Here is a 17,387-nt window from a genome sequence, read left to right on the forward strand (position 1 = left end):
CCCAAGACCACACAGCTAGGTAATTATTAAGTGTCTGAGACCAGATTTGGACCCAGATACTCCTGACTCCAGGGCCAGTGCTTTATCCACTGCTCCATCTAGCCACCCCTGTACAATGTTTTTACCTCAAAGAGGGAGCTCCCTCTATAAATGTGTTAAAGGGAACAGGAGAGAGGGAAAGGAAGAAACGAGAATGGAACAGAACACCAAACCAAGTTGTTTGCACTTTGAATAACCTGTATTTCCTTTCCACCTCAACTTTTAGCCCCTGGAGTTGTCCCAAGAGACTTCCATAAACCTTACTTTATATACCATTTAAGAGAAGGTACCTTCACCTAGTTCAGTGGAGATAACAGAGTAAATAGAAACCACGGAAGAGAGTAAAACAAGGATGCCAACTCATTCATATTTAATGCTTCTTGGATCAGTAGCAAACCAGAAGGATAAAGAGTTTCTCTAGCAGTTAGGAAACATGAATTCACTTGAATAGGAATACAGGTAACCAGAGGGAAAGTTTGCATTTCTGGAATTTATTAGGATAGTGAGTGTTAAAAGGAAAATTTCATCTCACTAAATATTCTTGCCCTGCCCCATGTCCATTAGGCTTGGTAACTCTGTACTGATAATGCTTTCTTTGGTCACAATTCTTCCCATGAAGAAGGGACTCAGGTATCTGTTCAGACATGAGCCAAGCCTGTAAACTTCACACACCAGTTATCAGGGGTTCCTCCTTTGTGTTCTCCACCCTGATTCTCAAAGGAGAATCTTCTACACATCTGGTAAATTACTTGCCAGAAGGTGCTAAAAATATAATTCTCTACTCACATAAGTAAGTGTGAGGGGCTAGACCACTGATGAGAAGCCACATGAGATCTTCAAAAAACTAAAAGGGTCAAACAAATCAGAACAGTAAAAATCTGACTGTCAACCTAGATAGCACCTGGATAAGAAACATAAATACACAGCCAGGCCAGTGGATGAATTCTAGGAGGCACCTGGCTTCCCACATCACTCAAACCAGAGAGGGGACAAAGAGGAAGTATTGACCACAGGGAGAACTACTGTGAAATGTGCACTTGAGGTTTCAAGGAAACAAGTTAGGGTAAACCCTTTGTATGTTCAGGTAGACATTGTGGAACTCACAACTTTACGTTAGTATAAAGAATAAAACAGCAGAACAGTTAGATCAGGTTAGAATGACTGCTGTTTTGGGGAGATGTTTCCACCATGGGAAACTGTTGTTGAAGATCCCATAGTCACTCGTGGGAAACCCTCTCCAAAGCCACATAGAAACTATTTTTGTCATCCAGGCAGTGCCAGCCGATGGGTCCAATTTCACAATCTGCGCAGACCAGAAATTTGATGTTCCCCACGTCTTTGGTGAAGCCCACATTCTCAAATGTGAACATGTCATCAACCAGCCAGTGCTCTTGAAGGAAGTCCCCTTCTGGGTTGCTGTCATCAGCCAGAGCTGGTTTCTTTCTCATGGAGGGAAGGAACAGCTGCCATGCAAGAAAACAAAGAGTCACATGGGATCACACATCACCCTGTTTCTTGATCATACTCACTGCACTGCAACTTCATGTCATAATTCAAAAAAGGAACATTTGGCTTAATTTAGGATTTTAGATGGTTTGTGTACTGTTCTGGTGCTATTCTGGTATATCCAAGTTACTACTGATATCTCTGTAGGAGTACAGTTTCTTAGTTCTTAATCCCAGGAGTCCTTGAATAGACTGGATATACAACATTATATGAAGTGTTCCCAGGATTTAGAGGCAGCCCCAGCACTTGGGGCTCTATGCCCAAGAGAATTCCACCCTTTCAACTTTCAGGATTCACCATCAGCAGTCCAGAGAACCAAAGGGCCTTTTGTAACCAAAAAAAAACCACTTTTCCAATGTTGCCAAGTTAACTCTAACATCTGACCAATCCTACATGTCACTAAAGTAAGTTTCCATTCTGTCTCTCATCCTTATAGCTGCTCACTTCACCATTTCCTCTAGATTTTAGTGATCTCTTTTATAAAATGAAAGGATCAAACTCTCTAAGATCCCTTTTACATTTAAATTCCTGGTGTTTCTATGATCACCAACTAGTCATGAAAGAGGATAATAGCTTCAGTGTACTGATATGACTTTGGGAATGGCTGAAGTGGAAATCTTTATATGGCAGGTGATTTGACAATGTGGAGGGCAGGAAGAACAGGATAGGTAAGTTCATTCCAAAGTATAATCATGAATTGTGCAAAAGATGCTGATAACTTCCTAAGTTTGCATTCAGGAACCTCTGTGTGGAGAAGTGGAAGCATGCTAGTGACTACTTCAAGAGTTCTTTGGGAAAAATCCACATTTCCTAACCCTCCCCTGCCTCCAGGTACTTACCTTTAGTTCAAATAGATGTCTGTTTCATCCTAATATATATAGACATTTGCAAATTTGGTTCCCTGAAAATATTTTCTGGTCACACACAATCTTGTGGACCATATAACAATATGTAAAGGGGCAGGGCTACTGGTAATCTCAGAGATTTAAATTTTTGTCAAGACCTTTGATATCCACAGATTAAGCCATGATGTATAACAAAGGGACATTAGGGAGGTGATGCCAAGACAAGCCAGTGAATTGGATTTGAGTTGGGGGGGAGGGGTTGTGTTGAGTTATCAGTTTCACATTCTCCTACAGAGCTATCTTGAGTCCAGTGGTCCGGATATGGCTCAGAACAATTGAAGATGGCCCTGGATGAGAGGCTATCAGGGTTAAGTGACTTGACCAAGGTCACACAGCTAGTTAGAATCAAGTGTATGAGGCTGGATTCAAACTCTTGTCCTCCTGACTCCAAGGCCAAGGCTCTAGAACAATCAGTCTCATTTGTGGACCAATATACTGCAACTTTTCCTTGACTTATTTACTCTAGTCATATATATATATATATATATATATATATATATATATATATATATATATATGATAATACTGAATTTTCCAAGTGTCCATTCTGTAAGGTAAATTCTTAACTGAATGTTCTCATTAAATTTGTTTCCTTGCTAGTCAGGACTATCGTAAGTGGTAGTTATGGAGGAATATTCTGAACTAATTATTGCAATGTTAAAGACCTCCTTCAAATGCAAGCCAGGTAATGGCAAGCATATTTTTTTACTGGCCAGAGAGCTGAATCACCTGGCATCCAGTCTCTAATTGTGTCCAAAAAACAACAACCCTTCAGCAATCAAAAAACCTAGTAGCATCTTCCTCACAAGGATGCTGTGAAGCTCAAAAAAATACAAAAGATACTTTGCAAACCCTAACTTAAAATATAAAGGGAAGCTTATCTTCTTAGGGGAAATGATGCCTTTGGAATAGATTCAATAGAATCGTACCAGGGTTCTAGAGTTACTTTTGCATAGGTTAGAATATTCTCTTGGAAGCCAAACTCCCTTTGAAGTGCAAAGGCTGCCTTCTTTAAAAAGGTTTTTCCTAATGCCCGAGGTTAAGGCGTCTCCAGGTGATCATGCAGTTATTTTGCATGTAATCAGGCATTTACTTAGTAAAACGGCAGAAACTCTCCCATTTCCCCCAAGTCTAGCAGCAGACACTCGGCAGGGGACCCCGCTTTGCTTCTCTCTCACTTCTGAGACAACAGACTATTTGTGGCTGCGCTGAGACGCGCGGCCTGTGCGGCCCCGGCCCCGGCCCCGGCCCCGGCCCCGGCCCCGGCCCCGGCCCCGGCCCCGGCCCCGGCCCCGGCCCCGGCCCCGGCCCTCACGGGCTCCGGTAACTAAGCCCGGGGCGCAGCCCCTCCTGCCCGCCTGGGCCTGCCTCCGCCTCTGCCTGCGTGTGCGGCCCGTGTCCGGGGCGCGGCGGCTTCGTCACAAACGTCCGGATCACGAGCGCCTCGCGGGGCGCCGGGCGTGGCTGCGGGCCCGGCCCGGCCCGTTTCCCGGGGGCCGCCCCCGGCCCAGAAGCTGCCCCGGGGGGGGGGGGGGCCGTAGGCTGGGAGCGCTCACGTGACGGGGCGGGGCGCTCACGCGGCGCGGGCGGGGCCCGGGGGAGGGGCGCTCACGTGGCGCGGGCGGGGGCTCCCGACTCCGCGGCCGCCTCCCCTCGGCGGGCCGCCGCGCTCGGTACCTGTCTGCGTGAGAAGAGCGCGGCGCCGGGCTGCAGCACCCGGGAGCCGCAGCGCTGGCACAGCACGGCCTTTCTGTTCCGGCCCTCGGCGGACACGAGGTCGTTGGCTCGCTCCTCCGGCTCCATCGCGCCTTCGCGTGGGCTCGTCTCCGCCACTTCCCGGGGCTGCTCCACCGCGCAGGCGCAGAGCGGCCCGCGGCGCGGGCGCCGTGTTCCTCCAGTGCGCAGCCGCCGGCCGCGGGGCGCCGCTCGGCCCGTGACTGCGCAGGCGCCCTCCGGCGCCTCCCCACCCCCCGGGCATCCCCGGCTGGACCGGCGCTGCCCCTCCTACTTGGGGAAACCGCCACCAGCCCCGAGGTGGGCCGCCCGGCAGGACCCGAGCCTGGGGGCCGCCTCTGCCCGACGCGTCCACGCTCGCCGCTCCTGCGGGAAAGGTTGGCAGGAAGCCCACTCGGGACGAGCCGGGGCCGGGAGGCTGCCACTCGGCCCGGGCGCAGCTCCCGAGCCGGGCTGCTCGCCTTCCTCTGCCGCTGCCTCGCTCCGCTCCGCCCTCGAAGCCGAGGTGCCGCTTATTTAATTCTGGAACCGGCTTTGATTCATCAGAAAACCCCTTTTGCCGAAGCCTCTGCAGAGGTCGGCGGCTCCCCGCCCCTGGGCACTGCTCAGGCCCCCCACGCTCTTGTACAAAGGACGGGGTGCTGCGGGGCGGGAAGGTTGGCCTCCGCAGCCCCAGGAGGGTGATGCCGTGACACGCAGGTCACCTGGAGTTAAGTGAGGGCAACTGGGTGCTGAGCCTCCAGCCTCACTTTGTCCTCTAGAGCCACCTGGGCCCAGTGGCCGCATAGGGATCAGGCCTGGACATGGCTTCAGATGCAGCAGGAGACCGTGGCAGGGTCCTGCCCACTACAGTTTGACTGAGATAATATCCAGGGATGATTAGGGAAGGAAAAGTTGAGGAAAAGAAGCCAAGAATGACCACTTGAACTTTCTTAGTGATTAAGTTGGGGAAGAAAGAAAAGCAAGAGTCCAAAATGAAGGAAAAGTCCAAAAGAAGAAAAAGTCAACCCTGGAGGGTGAGACCCTTGGGGTTTCTGCCTAAAACAAAAAACAATTGCTATTTTTACTCACCAATCAGGGCTCAAACTATGACCAAGAGGGCTTAGCTTGAGAACCATTGTTGACCTATCCAGGACAGCCAGAGTGCTTGGCCTTGTAAATCCCAAGAGGGGGAGGCATAGGATCAACAAACGACTAAAATAATGAAGGGTTAAAGGAATGGCTATCACCTTACACTTCTAGTGTTTCCCACATGCATTATAGTTCATTTTAGCCTCACAGCAACCCTGTGATGTAAATAGGATAGTTATTACCTCCATTTTACAGAATACACAGATCTGAGTGATCTGACAGTCATCAAGATTTGAGGCTTTAAATCCCAATAAAGTATTCTTTGGGGAAATAGGAACTAAGCTGAAGTCGATTGTTCATTCACAACACTATGGCATACATTCTTCTCTGTTTACCTCTGAAACAACCAAACAAGCATTTCAAAACATTTTGCAGACACTTTCCCAGAACTGAGATCCAACAAGCAGGCTGTGCCCTGAACTTGGCATTACAACAATCCTTTGCTCTCTGCATGATCCTATCCAGTGGCCAACTATTGCTTTGATCAGCACCAGGTGTTCATAGAGGGATTTATGATTTTCTCTCTCAATATTTCCCAGGGGCCTGAGAGCCAACATCCATAGTATTTCTTGACAGGCTCACAACATCACACACCTGTTGCTGATTCTGTACTCCTTAATCATGACCCCCCAAACCTGAAGATCAACTTAAGAACTATTCCCACAAGATCCAGGTATGCCACGCAGGAGCTTGCCATGAGAACAGCAACTCAAGACCTAAAAAATGATGTTATGGTCTGACTACTTATGATTTATGAATGTAAACTTTGCCTTTTCCAGGGGAGGAGGGGGGTGGTTCTATGTGCAAAGGTCATTTCCTCTCTGAAATTGATCCTACTTGTGCTGGTCCCTGTCTGGTCTCTAGTCTGCTTTGTGCAGCTCTGACCATTCCCAGGTGAGAGGTTGCTCTGCTCCAGTTAACAGCATGTTTCTCTTTTTCTTCTTTGCCCTCCTTCCCCACTGAGTAAATTTCAATCAGGCAAATTCAGATTGAGTGGAGTGACCTGGGTTAGCAAACAACAGTAGAAGGCAATTCTCCTGGTCCCTATAAAAGAACAGTGGCAAGTCTCATTTTCTTTAAACTGTAGCAAGGCCTAATGCTCTGCAACAAGGAAGTACATAGGAGTAAAGAGATTAAGGTAAAAAAAAAAAAATCAAGTTCAAGAGAACACACCTAAAGCTGATCCTTTCCCTTTTTCCCCATAAAGGCCTCTAGAGTACAGTGAGGATCAGCCACTCAAGACATGTGATTTTTAATATTTTCATAAAAAAATACAAATGAAATGAACTCTGTGAGGAGTCAAACACAAGACTCAGAAAGGGACCCAAGTACGCTCTCAGGTCAAATATCAAGTGCATTCTTATTTCAGATGACTGTGTTCTCTTCCCCACCCCCAAAAGCAAACATTTCATTTCACTTCTCAGTGGGGCCCAGTCAGTAAATGGCTCAGAAGGCTGCCAAAGGTGCAGAAAACCTAACAGAACACTTCTGCTTATTCTTGATTATGCAGCACTAGGACATGGGGACACTGATTTTAGGGAGAGGTTGGGAACAGTGGAAGAAAAAACTGATAAACCAAGCAGCAGCAAGATCCACTCTGCAGGACCAGCCCTGCTGGAAACCAGGCTCTGTCTATTCCAGGCAAATCTTGCTATGGTGAGAAGGGGCCTGATATGGATAGTATATGAACTGATTGCAAAAATCACTGAACTTAGTTTCTTCTCTTAGCACATTCCACTTCCACAGTGATGACATTCCACTGATTTGATTTGTTTCTTCCAGATATTAGTCTCCAAAACCATGAGAAACAAAGCCCTAACATCACATACAACGGGGAGAAGGATCTAGATAACTAATATTCCAGGTCCAGTCATACTCTATATTAAATTGGATTCTTTTCAATTACCCTCTTTCAATTCAGCAGCACCCCATCCATAGGATGTCTGATGATCCCCAGTCCTCCAGCCTGTAGGTTTTGATGGAAAATCTCTCATTTCTCTGAGGTTATTAGTGTTCTATGGAATGAAACTTACAAGAGTTCTGCCAACTCCAGTTACCAGTGCACACTAAAATAGGCTTTTTTTCTTAGAAAAAAAGGCTTGGATTTAACCGATGTTAAATCAAATTGGCACCTTGTGAACTAGGCTGGTCACATCAAATACCCCATGCCCACCTCACTTTCTGGGAGACATCAGGCACAATGCAAATATTTGCTTTAACACAAGGTGGGCCAGAAACTATCGGGAAAAGGCTCCCTAGACTAAGGAGTGAGAAGACAGTGATCTCTCCCCAGTCCCTCAAAGTGCTTTCCCGTGCATTTCTGTCAACTACCCATTCCCAGGAGCTGGTGCTAACACAGGGGAGTTCAAATAAGTATAGCCATCACTGCACCGGTGCCTGTAATCGCCCCGTCCACACAGTGAGAAAGAAATTTCTGCAAGGGATCCTTGGCTCTCCCCCAACCTGCCCCTTGAACTGGTCAATGGCTCTGGCTGGTGCTCCACCCTTGGTCACTTTTCACGGAGGACACACACGCCCGCATCACACCGCTGGGTCCCCATAGATGTCACCACTTCCCAGCTGTCGATGATGGGGTCATAGCACTCGATGCTACTCAGTAGGGAGTTCCCATCATAGCTGGAGGGAAAGCAAAAGAGACCATTAAAAGCTCTGTTCCTTCCCCTGAGGAACCAGTGCTCAATACATAATATGTATTCCCCTCCAAAACCCTCCCCTTTTTGCAAAACAAGCCTGGGTCCCACACCCCAGGGACAGGAGTCTGCCTGGATCCTGAATCCTCACCCTGCAATGGCATAGAGCCTGCCCCGAAGCACTGTTGCCCCAACATAGCAGCGGGGGGTGGTCATACTGGTGACAGTTGTCCAGGAGTCAGTCCGGATATTGTAGGCCTCCACGGAAGAGAGGTGTGCAGTGCCATCAAACCCACCCACAACATAAATATGGTCATTGAGTAACGCTACTCCCGCACCTGCAGAAAGACAGGAATTACCACGTGCTGACTATAACGATGGGTTTTAATTAGATCATAAAAAATAAAGCCTGAAGACCCCTGCTTCTCCTTCCCCCTGGTTAATTCACCATGGAGCATCTAAGGATGTGGATTCAGAACAGACTAGTCCTAGAGGATCCAATCTCACATGGAGCCCTATTTTTGAGCAGGTCTGAGATAGAGAAAATTAGAAATGGAATGGTTCTATTTATCTTCTTTGCCTCCCACTTAAGTCCAAACTTGATTCAACCCTTCCTTTTTAACAGAAAAAGAAAAGCATCAAGGTGAGAAGAGCAATAAGAGATACCATGAAGAACAAAGACAGTTTTTGCTTTTCCTTTTCATCTTCAGCTCTTAGCACAAGTCTGGCATATAAGCACTTAAAAAATGCTTGCTGGATGATTGAGTACTTTTCATGAATTAGAAAAAATGATATGCAATTAAAGACTTTCATAAAGATTTAGAACACCATTCAAAATAGTTTTTTCTTCTTTGACTTTTATATACACTACTTTTAAAACATGTTCACTCAGTGAAAGAAAACAGCTAAGCTACTGCTCATAATATCCTATCAAATACTTGGAGCCTAAAATTCCACTTAGGACAAATAATACTTTTTTAAGTTTTTTTTTTGCAAGGCAAATGGGGTTAAGTGGCTTGCCCAAGGTCACACAACTAGGTAATTATTAAGTGTCTGAGGCTGGATTCAAATTCAGGTCCTCTTGACTCCAGGGCTGGTGCTCTACCTACCTAGCTGCCCCTGACAAATACTACTTTTAAGGAGAAAACAATGGCAAAAAAGAGGAAATGGTTTTGTATGTTTTACAAAAAAAAAAAAACAACATGTTAGAACTGGTGCATAAAACCCTTGGTTCAAGATTCCTAGTTTTTTTTTTGCAACACAAATGGGGTTAAGTGGCTTGCCCAAGGCCACACAGCTAGGTAATTATTAAGTGTCTGAGGACAAATTTGAATTCAGGTACTCCTGACTCCAGGGCCAGTGCTCTGTCCACTGCGCCACCTAGCCGCCCAAGATTCCTAGTTTTAAAAGGCCTTACCAGAAGTGGACAGTTACTTAAAATTAGCCCATCAGCATTGCTATTTCTCCCAATTCAAAACTGACCTTTCCTCACCTGAGCGTTTAGTAGCCATTGGGGTAACGTTAGTCCAGTGTCCTGTGTGGGGATCATATTTCTCAACTGAATTCAAAATATTCAGTCCATCATATCCTCCTGCAACACAAAGTAGGTCCAATTTGCAAGTTTTCACACTAAATGTTTCTATTTCCCCTTTTGTTCTTAATTCATCTATCATAGTTCCATAAATCTTGAGAAAAACATTGACTGCACCATATTCTTAGAAACTTGAATTGATCTTAGTAGAAGGTAGTAATCTATTTTATGAAAGCAGCACAATAGAAATGCCTGTGGACCAGCCTGTATTTTGGTGGAAAAGAATTCATATACAAAAAAGCAGGGTGTGATACCAAGAGAAGATCCAAATGGATACAGGATTTAGACATAAAAAACAATACTATAAGCAAATTAGAAGATCATGGATTAGTTTACCTGTCAGATCTATGGAAAGGAAAGCAGTTTATGAATAAGGAAGAGATGGAGAACATCACTAAAAACAAACTAGATGATTTCGATTACATTAAAAAGCTTTTGCACAGATAAAACTACTGTAACCAAGATCAAAAGAAATGTAGTAAACTGGGAAACAATCTTTACAACTAATGTTTCTGACAAAGGACTCATTTCTAAAATATACAGAGAACTGAGTCATACTTTTAAAAAAAAAGCCATTCCCCAATTGACAAATAGTCAAAGGATATGCAAAGGCAATTTACAGATGAGATCAAAGCAATCCATAGCCATATGAAAAATTGCTCTAAATCATTATTTATTAAGAGAAATGCGAATTAAAAGCTTCTCTGAGGTACCACCTCATACCTCTCAGACTGGCCAATATGACCAGAAAGGATAATGATCATTGTTGGAAGGGTTGTGGGAAATCTGGAACACTATTACATTGTTGGTGGAGCTGTGAACCCATCCAGCCTTTCTGGAGAGAAATTTGGAACTATGTTCAAAGGGCAACAAAAATGTGTATACTCTTTGATCCAGCAATACCACTACTGGGTCTATACCCTAAAGAGATGATGAAAAAGGGTAAAAATATCACTTGTACAAAAATATTCATAGCAGCCCTGTTTGTAATGGCAAAGAACTGGAAATCAAATAAATGTCCTTCAGTTGGGGAAATGGCTTAGCAAACTGTGGTATATGTATGTCATGGAACACTATTGTTCTATTAGAAACCAGGAGGGATGGGAATTCAGGGAAGCCTGGAGGGATTTCCATAAACTGATGCTGAGTGAGATGAGCAGAACCAGAAAAACACTGTACACCCTAACAGTAACATGATCAACCTTGATGGACATGCTCATTCCATCAGTGCAACAATCAGGGACAATTTGGGGCTGTCTGCAATGGGGAATACCATCTGTATCCAGATAAGGATCCATAGAGTTTGAACAAAGTTCAAGGACTATTCCCTTTAATTTAGGAAAAAAAAAACCTGATATCTTATTGTCTGATCTTGTTATCTCTTATACTTTGTTTTTTCCTTAAGGATATGATTTCTCTCTCATCACACTGAATTTGGATCAGTGTACAACATGGAAACAATTTAAAGACTGACAAACTGCTTTCTGTGGGGGGTGGGGGGAGGGAAGTAAGATTGGGGGAAAAAATTGTAAAACTCAAAATAAATAAAAATCTTTAATAAAAAAGAAAACAGGGTGTGAAACAGAGCTCCCCCATCTCTGAGTCCCAGGTTAAGTACCAAGGCAGTAGATCACCCCATTGGCCACTACTAGTCCAGCACCTTCCCGCGCTGTTTGCATGTCTCCCAACATGCTCCATTGGTCGATATTTGGGTCATATCTCTCCATGCTGGTATGCCGTCTGCTCCCATCAAAACCACCAGAGACATAGATCATATCTGCTAACAATATACAAACAAGAATAAGAATAGTAACTAGCAATTAAGGATTGAAAAGCATTCTACAAATATTATTTCATTTTAACCCCAAAATAATCCTGCTATTTTTATCCAAAATTTAGAGATAAAGAAACTAAACTGAGGAGAAGTTAAGTGATTTGACAAGAGTCACCAAACACTGTCTGAGGTCTCAGGTCCAAGGTCCACCACTCTACTACTACTACTACTACTACTACTACTACTACTACTACTACTACTACTACTACTACTACTACTACTACTACTACTACTACTACTACTACTACTACTACTACTAGTGCCACATAGGTTCCTCAAATCACAAATAAATAGGGGTGGGAGGAGGGGGTGGTGGTGGTAGAGTCTGATTGATGGAGGAGAAAAGGCCACTACTTGCTTGAGTTCTTCCCCAAACTCCTCTAAACATCTTTAATTATGCCATAAGACAATTTTTGAAGGGAACTGACAAAAGGATAACTGACAGAACTCACAAAAAGAGGAGGCAAAATAATTTTCCAGCTAAAAACAACTTAGAAGCTCAGCAGGGAAGATCCATCATACCCAGATGAGAGTAGAACACAGTCCAGTGCAGGCTGCGTCAGCACAGTTGAGGTCCCAGCAAACCAGAGCAGGCTTTGGGAATCACTGAATCAGTAGTAGCAGTGGCTGCTTCTGGAGCTCTCGGCCCACACATGGTAAGGGGTCAAACAACTGATCTGAAGGAGACTACAGGGTCTTTTTGCTGGTGCTTTACCCACATTCGCAGTCCTGGGTGGTAGTCCCCAGGTGAAAAGGAGCAGTAGTACACCAGAGATTATGGGACTAAGAGAGCAGGGATCTTCTTCATATTTCCAGGACAGAAAAGAATGTCTGCGGTCACTCACAGACCAGAACACTAGGCAGGAAGAGTAGTAAACATACCTCTCCTTAGTTAAAGCACCCTAAAAGAACTGAAAACTTCCATTTTTTCTAGAAGTATCTCTGAAAACAGCTGCACAAACCCCCCTGAATCTTGGATCAGTGCACCCTTCCACCCTGAAAGCAGAGCCCCACTTCCACAACCTGAAACTATACCCAAAGGGCAATAAAACTATGCATACCCTTTGATTTAGCAATACCAATACTAGATCTGTGTCCAAAGAGGTTAAAAAACAAAAAGGAAAAGAACCCATATGTACAAAAATATTTATAGCAGCTCTTTTCTGGTGGTAAAGAATTAGAAATTGAGTGGATGCCCATCAATTCAGGAATGTTTATTGTGATATATGAAATGATGAGCAGGATGCTCTGAAAAACTCGTAAAGACTTACACAAGCTAATGAAATGTACTGTCTACAGAGTATCAGCAATATTGTAAAATGACTGAATGACTTAGCTATTCTTAGCAATACAATGATCCAAGATTACTCAGGACTTATGAAAAATGCTATCCACCCCCAGATTTAAAAAACTGATGGTGTCTGAATATATAGACTGAAGCATAATTTTTTTTTTATTTTCATTTTTTTGCAAGGCAAACCGGGTTAAAGTGGCTTGCCCAAGGCCACACAACTAGGTAATTAATTAACTGTCTGAAGCCAGATTTGAACTCAGGTACTCCTGACTCCAGGGCCAGTGCTCTATCCACTGCGCCACCTAGCTGCCCCTGAAGCATAATTTTTAAAATTTTTCTTGAGGCATTTTTTTCTTTTGGTCTGTATTTTTTCCCCACAACATGACTAATATGAAAACATTTTTTGCATGACTACACATGTATAACCTATATCAAATTGCTTGCCTTTTTAATGAGGGAGGGGGTGGGAGAGAGGCAGGGAGAAAATTTGGAACTCAAAAGTTTAAAAGCAAATATTAAAAGTTGTTTTTAATTGGGGAAAAAATAAAATACTAAACCTAAATATGACAAATCAATGGAAAAAATAAACATTTCTAATATCTCTGTTCTCCTACAAATCCTGGAAGTAGTAAATGGAGAAACTCTTAAGATAAGAGGTTTTAACCAATGACTTGACAGTAGGGTAGAAAAGAATTCTCTAAGGCAATTCAAGACAAGGGGAAGAGTAAAATACAGTTTTTAATCCTGGTTTTGCAGCTAGGATATAGGGACTTGGATTAACTAGCTCTATCAATCATGACTGGTTTAAGGCTTCATTATACTCAAGAGACTGTAGTAAGGAGATGCCATTATGGTCTTGTCAGTGTTTTTCGGTTTCTCCATTTCACTCTTATGCCTAACAAGAGGAATAATACAATCTCTAAGTACTCAGCCATGGATGAATGTGTTTATTACCCTAAAACATGCCTACCTCCCAGAGTGGTGGCACCTGCTAGGCCTCGACGGACATTCATAGGAGCCACAGAATACCAGACTCCATCCTCATCAGCTGTGTAGTCCAGGCATTCCACTGAGCTGAGGCGGGAGCGGCCATCATAGCCACCAATTACATAGATTCTATCATGTAAGGATACTGTGGCAACATAACGCCTTTTCCGAGTGATGCTCTATATGTGGAGAGAACAAATACCAAATACTGGAAACTGGGTTCAAAGATATCTACCATATGCTTATAGAAGAAAAATCTTGAATGCTACTCTTTGCTATCAAACTTTCTCCCAACCTCTTCTGGAAGGCATCACTACCCACTTTCATGAGCTTCCATCCACACATGACTTGCCCATGCCTCCATTAAGATCTTTTTGGAAGACTCATCATTTTGCCATATCTTATTAGGTTCCTCATTTACTGTTTTGTTACCATATAGTCTCCTCTTCCTGTTGATTTTAGTCTCATGGAGCCTGGAGGAACATGATGACAGTTGTCTTGGTTGGGTTTTGAAAAGCACTTTGGCCACATTACTGCTCAAATCACATTCCCTCCCAGTCCTGAGAGTCTATTTAATGAATGATGAAAAAGAAAGTAGGTGAAAACACCAATTGGATAGTTCAGAGTCTTATTTACAGAGACTCCAACATTCCAGTGAGGTTGTGCTAAGTCCTAAGCTGAGATTGTCCTTACAGACAGTATACTCCTAAAGTAATAAGGCAATTTATCAGCACTCAAAGAGTGCTGGATGTAAACTGAAATGCTCTTCTCAGGGATCTTTTTACTACTTCTTACTGGCAAAAAGCTCCATTCCTGAGTCTTGGGATCATACTTCTCTACCACGTCGATGGGGGACTGCTGGCTTCCGAAACCCCCAATCACCAGAAGTACCTCATTGGCCCCTGAGGATAAAATGAGAAACGGATGGGTTACTTTTCATCCCTAGTTGGGGATACAGTCCCTTCTGCGGAAGTCCAGACAGAAACATTTAAGGGGTATCTATTCTCTTTGATGACTCAGAAGAATGGTTCAAAGTAAACAGAATGTAGGAATGCCTGAGAGAATATCATCTTTTCATATGGCCCCTGATAGGGAGGCCTGCATTTCTAATACTCAAAGATATTCAAGACAGACTAAAGACCCAAAATATCCCCTCCCCCAAATTCATAGATAAACAAACATACCACTACATCATAGATTCTGCTCACTTATAACAACCATAAAAGGACTGGAGTCAATGAGTTGTAATCTATAAGAACAGTTAGAGCCTGAAGGAGGGTATTCTTATCTCTCATTGTGTAAAATTAAAATCTAGATATAAGGGTAAGGGGAAGGGGAAAATTCTCTCACTTTAATCTCATCTCCCTAAAACAGCCAGAGACTTAGGAACTAGTGAAGAGATTTCTGTAGTTTCTTCTTTCTCTCTATGATACTACTTTCCTGATTTGGTTACCTGAATGCCTAACTCCTTACCAGTCAAAGTCTTGAGTCTGCTTGCTAGAAAAATAAAACTTGGCTATTTTTCAAAGAAAATTAAGAATAAAAAAAATCCATTTCTCAACAATAACCTTTTCTCTGTTCTTCTCAAGTACCTCTGGACTCATTCATTCAGTTTCTAAAAGGTTGTCACATATTGAACTATTATTGGTGCAGCAGTAAAACCTGAAATTGCCTTGAATCTGCCAGACAATTTATAGAGATCAGCCTCACTCTCTAAAGGCAAATTCTTTCCCAAAGAGCAAATAAACAAGTCCCTTTAGTTGGTCAGAGGTAATGATCACACCTCTTTCTTTGCAAAGTCAATCAGTTTTGACCAAAAGGACAGTTCAGAGCACACTAAACCTGTGAGATACTTCCACAGATTCTCTGTGGTAAGGAGGGCAGGATCAAGAGTAGCTTTGTCTCTTTCCTTTAAGCACTGTACTCATCCATTCTCATTCATACCACTTTCTTTCTGTGACTATAACAGAGAGAAAAGGGTGATACTTCCATCTAAATGCCATTGTCCTTTGCATGTGATGAAGCTACTGATAGCATATGATATGTGACTGAATAAAATTATGCTTCATCAATCAATAGGTCTTTTCACATTTTGCAAACATTAAGGTTGTCTTTTGCTTTGGCACTTATAGTCTCTGCTACTCTATATAACAAATTTTGCTTCATATTTCCCAGAAACTAAAGTCAGAAGAAACTCTTACCCTCTCTTTCTTTAAAGCATCTTTTGAAGTAAGAGATGTTCAGCTTTTTGAAGGATTGGCTAAATTGGCTAGCTAGAATGATCTATAAAACCCAGAGAAGTAAAACAGCTCTCAACAGGCTTCATCCTCTCAAATGGTCTCCACTAGTGATGGATTCATAGGAAAGTTAAGTTATAAGTCCAGTGGTCTCAAAGTTCTAAATGGCCTTGCCATGAGAAAGTCTGGCCAAAGTATAACTAAAGAAGTCAGCTGCTCTTCTCATTGTCCTTTGGTGGGAAAGATTTCATGCTTATGATACGAGAAGTGATGCTAAAAACTCACAAGAACAGATCAAATACTACATCACTAGAACAGATTGTAGCAGTCTCAATAGGCAGTACTTCTGAAAGTAAGGGGTTCAATTAACTGTACTTTCATCATGTACTAATATTTAGCTTGTATTTAACTCATAGAGAATAACTATTTTTGATGCTTACTCCCCACCCCAAGGAATACCATTTCTTTCTTTTTTTTTTCCTTAGGTTTTTGCAAGGCAATTGGGGTTAAGTGGCTTGCCCAAGGCCACACAGCTAGGTAATTATTAAGTATCTGAGGCTAGATTTGAACTCAGGTACTCCTGACTCCAGGACCAGTGCTCTATCCACTGTGCCACCTAGCTGCCCCATTATTTCTTTAATTTAATATCAATATTTTCTGACTGAGGGAAGCTAACAAATAAAAAAAAAATCAACCACCCTATACAATATACTTGAAAATAAAATTTAACTGCCCTAAACCAAGGCTTTATTCTAATTTTCAAATGAACTTCTATTCAGAATCACTATTCCACTGGTATATGTTTTAGTCACTTCTATAGGTAGAGAAAGTTGGAAAGGAATGAATTAACCCTCAGTCACCTCCAAATGGATGCTAAATTTGAAGCCTGAGTGGAGAGAGCCTCAGGGTCTCCATGCTACAACTTGTGAAAAGAAAAAAATTAAGAGTCATCTGGCTACTGATTAACATAACCTCAATCTCTCAATTAGGACAACAAACAAGGTTTATTGCCGATTTGGATTAGCTGATTTATCCTACAGAATATTACAAGTGCCTTGAGAATGCCTTCAGCTAAATCTCCAAAGGGGAATCTGCATTCTACAAATGAAAAGACTTGTAGAAAAGAGCACATTATCTAGGAATATGCTCACAGAAGTTTTTATTAGTAATGGAAAAACAACCCATTCCTGACAGAACACATCTATTAAAAAGTTGCATTTCATGTTGTGGCTATAATTCTTTACAGGTATAAAGGAACACTAGTAGAGAATGTATAGTTCTAGAATGTATGCTAAAATGATATGCCTTAGAAACAATTATTTTAAAATTTCATCAACTAAAAATAACTAAGGTTTGAATTGAGAAAGTCTCCTGGGTTTATCTGCACACAAAAAAATCCTCCCTCTCTGTTGCCTGCTCAGAAGATTATAGGCACCATGTTCAATGGAACCTTAGATAATGCAGTTAACCAGTTAAAT

At 42.8% G+C, this 17,387-nt stretch overlaps 2 protein-coding genes across 5 annotated transcripts in view; both read right to left on the reverse strand.

The window, feature by feature from the left end:
• Window positions 1-509: 509 nt before the first annotated feature.
• RABIF (RAB interacting factor) lies at window positions 510-4,330 on the reverse strand. 2 transcript variants are annotated; one of them, XM_074222393.1, is made up of 2 exons: window positions 4,128-4,330; window positions 510-1,502 (listed from the first exon to the last, which is right to left on the reverse strand). In XM_074222393.1, exons 1-2 carry the CDS (start codon window positions 4,251-4,253, stop codon window positions 1,257-1,259), a joined length of 372 nt encoding a protein of 123 aa, XP_074078494.1. In that variant the 5' UTR covers window positions 4,254-4,330; the 3' UTR covers window positions 510-1,256. The 2 variants fall into 2 exon arrangements, 1 of the variants encoding a protein (XP_074078494.1); XR_012475653.1 differs by lacking the exon at window positions 4,128-4,330 and adding an exon at window positions 3,380-3,716 and having other exon boundaries at window positions 1,414-1,502.
• A 547-nt stretch (window positions 4,331-4,877) lies between these two features.
• Window positions 4,878-17,387, reverse strand: part of KLHL12 (kelch like family member 12) — a 31,885-nt gene continuing 19,375 nt past the window's right edge. For 2 of the 3 annotated variants that reach the window (XM_074222390.1, XM_074222391.1), the window contains 6 exons: window positions 14,468-14,574; window positions 13,656-13,851; window positions 11,176-11,337; window positions 9,459-9,557; window positions 8,118-8,304; window positions 4,878-7,952 (listed from right to left, as the gene is read on the reverse strand). In XM_074222390.1, coding sequence (XP_074078491.1) covers window positions 7,826-7,952; window positions 8,118-8,304; window positions 9,459-9,557; window positions 11,176-11,337; window positions 13,656-13,851; window positions 14,468-14,574 — 878 coding nt within the window. In that variant the 3' untranslated portion in view covers window positions 4,878-7,825. The remainder of the gene's footprint in view (window positions 7,953-8,117; window positions 8,305-9,458; window positions 9,558-11,175; window positions 11,338-13,655; window positions 13,852-14,467; window positions 14,575-17,387) is intronic. The other variant, XM_074222392.1, reaches the window with a different exon arrangement.

Source organism: Macrotis lagotis, chromosome 2 (assembly GCF_037893015.1).
Source record: "Macrotis lagotis isolate mMagLag1 chromosome 2, bilby.v1.9.chrom.fasta, whole genome shotgun sequence".
NCBI classification, from domain to species: domain Eukaryota; kingdom Metazoa; phylum Chordata; class Mammalia; order Peramelemorphia; family Peramelidae; genus Macrotis; species Macrotis lagotis.

Bases quoted from the DNA above. Each gene is read 5' to 3' on its own strand.
- RABIF (XM_074222393.1), bottom strand. From the start codon at position 4,253: ATGGAGCCGGAGGAGCGAGCCAACGACCTCGTGTCCGCCGAGGGCCGG. The intron at 1,503-4,127 runs GTACCGAGCGCG...CTTGCATGGCAG, and splicing joins CGCTCTTCTCACGCAGACAG to CTGTTCCTTCCCTCCATGAG.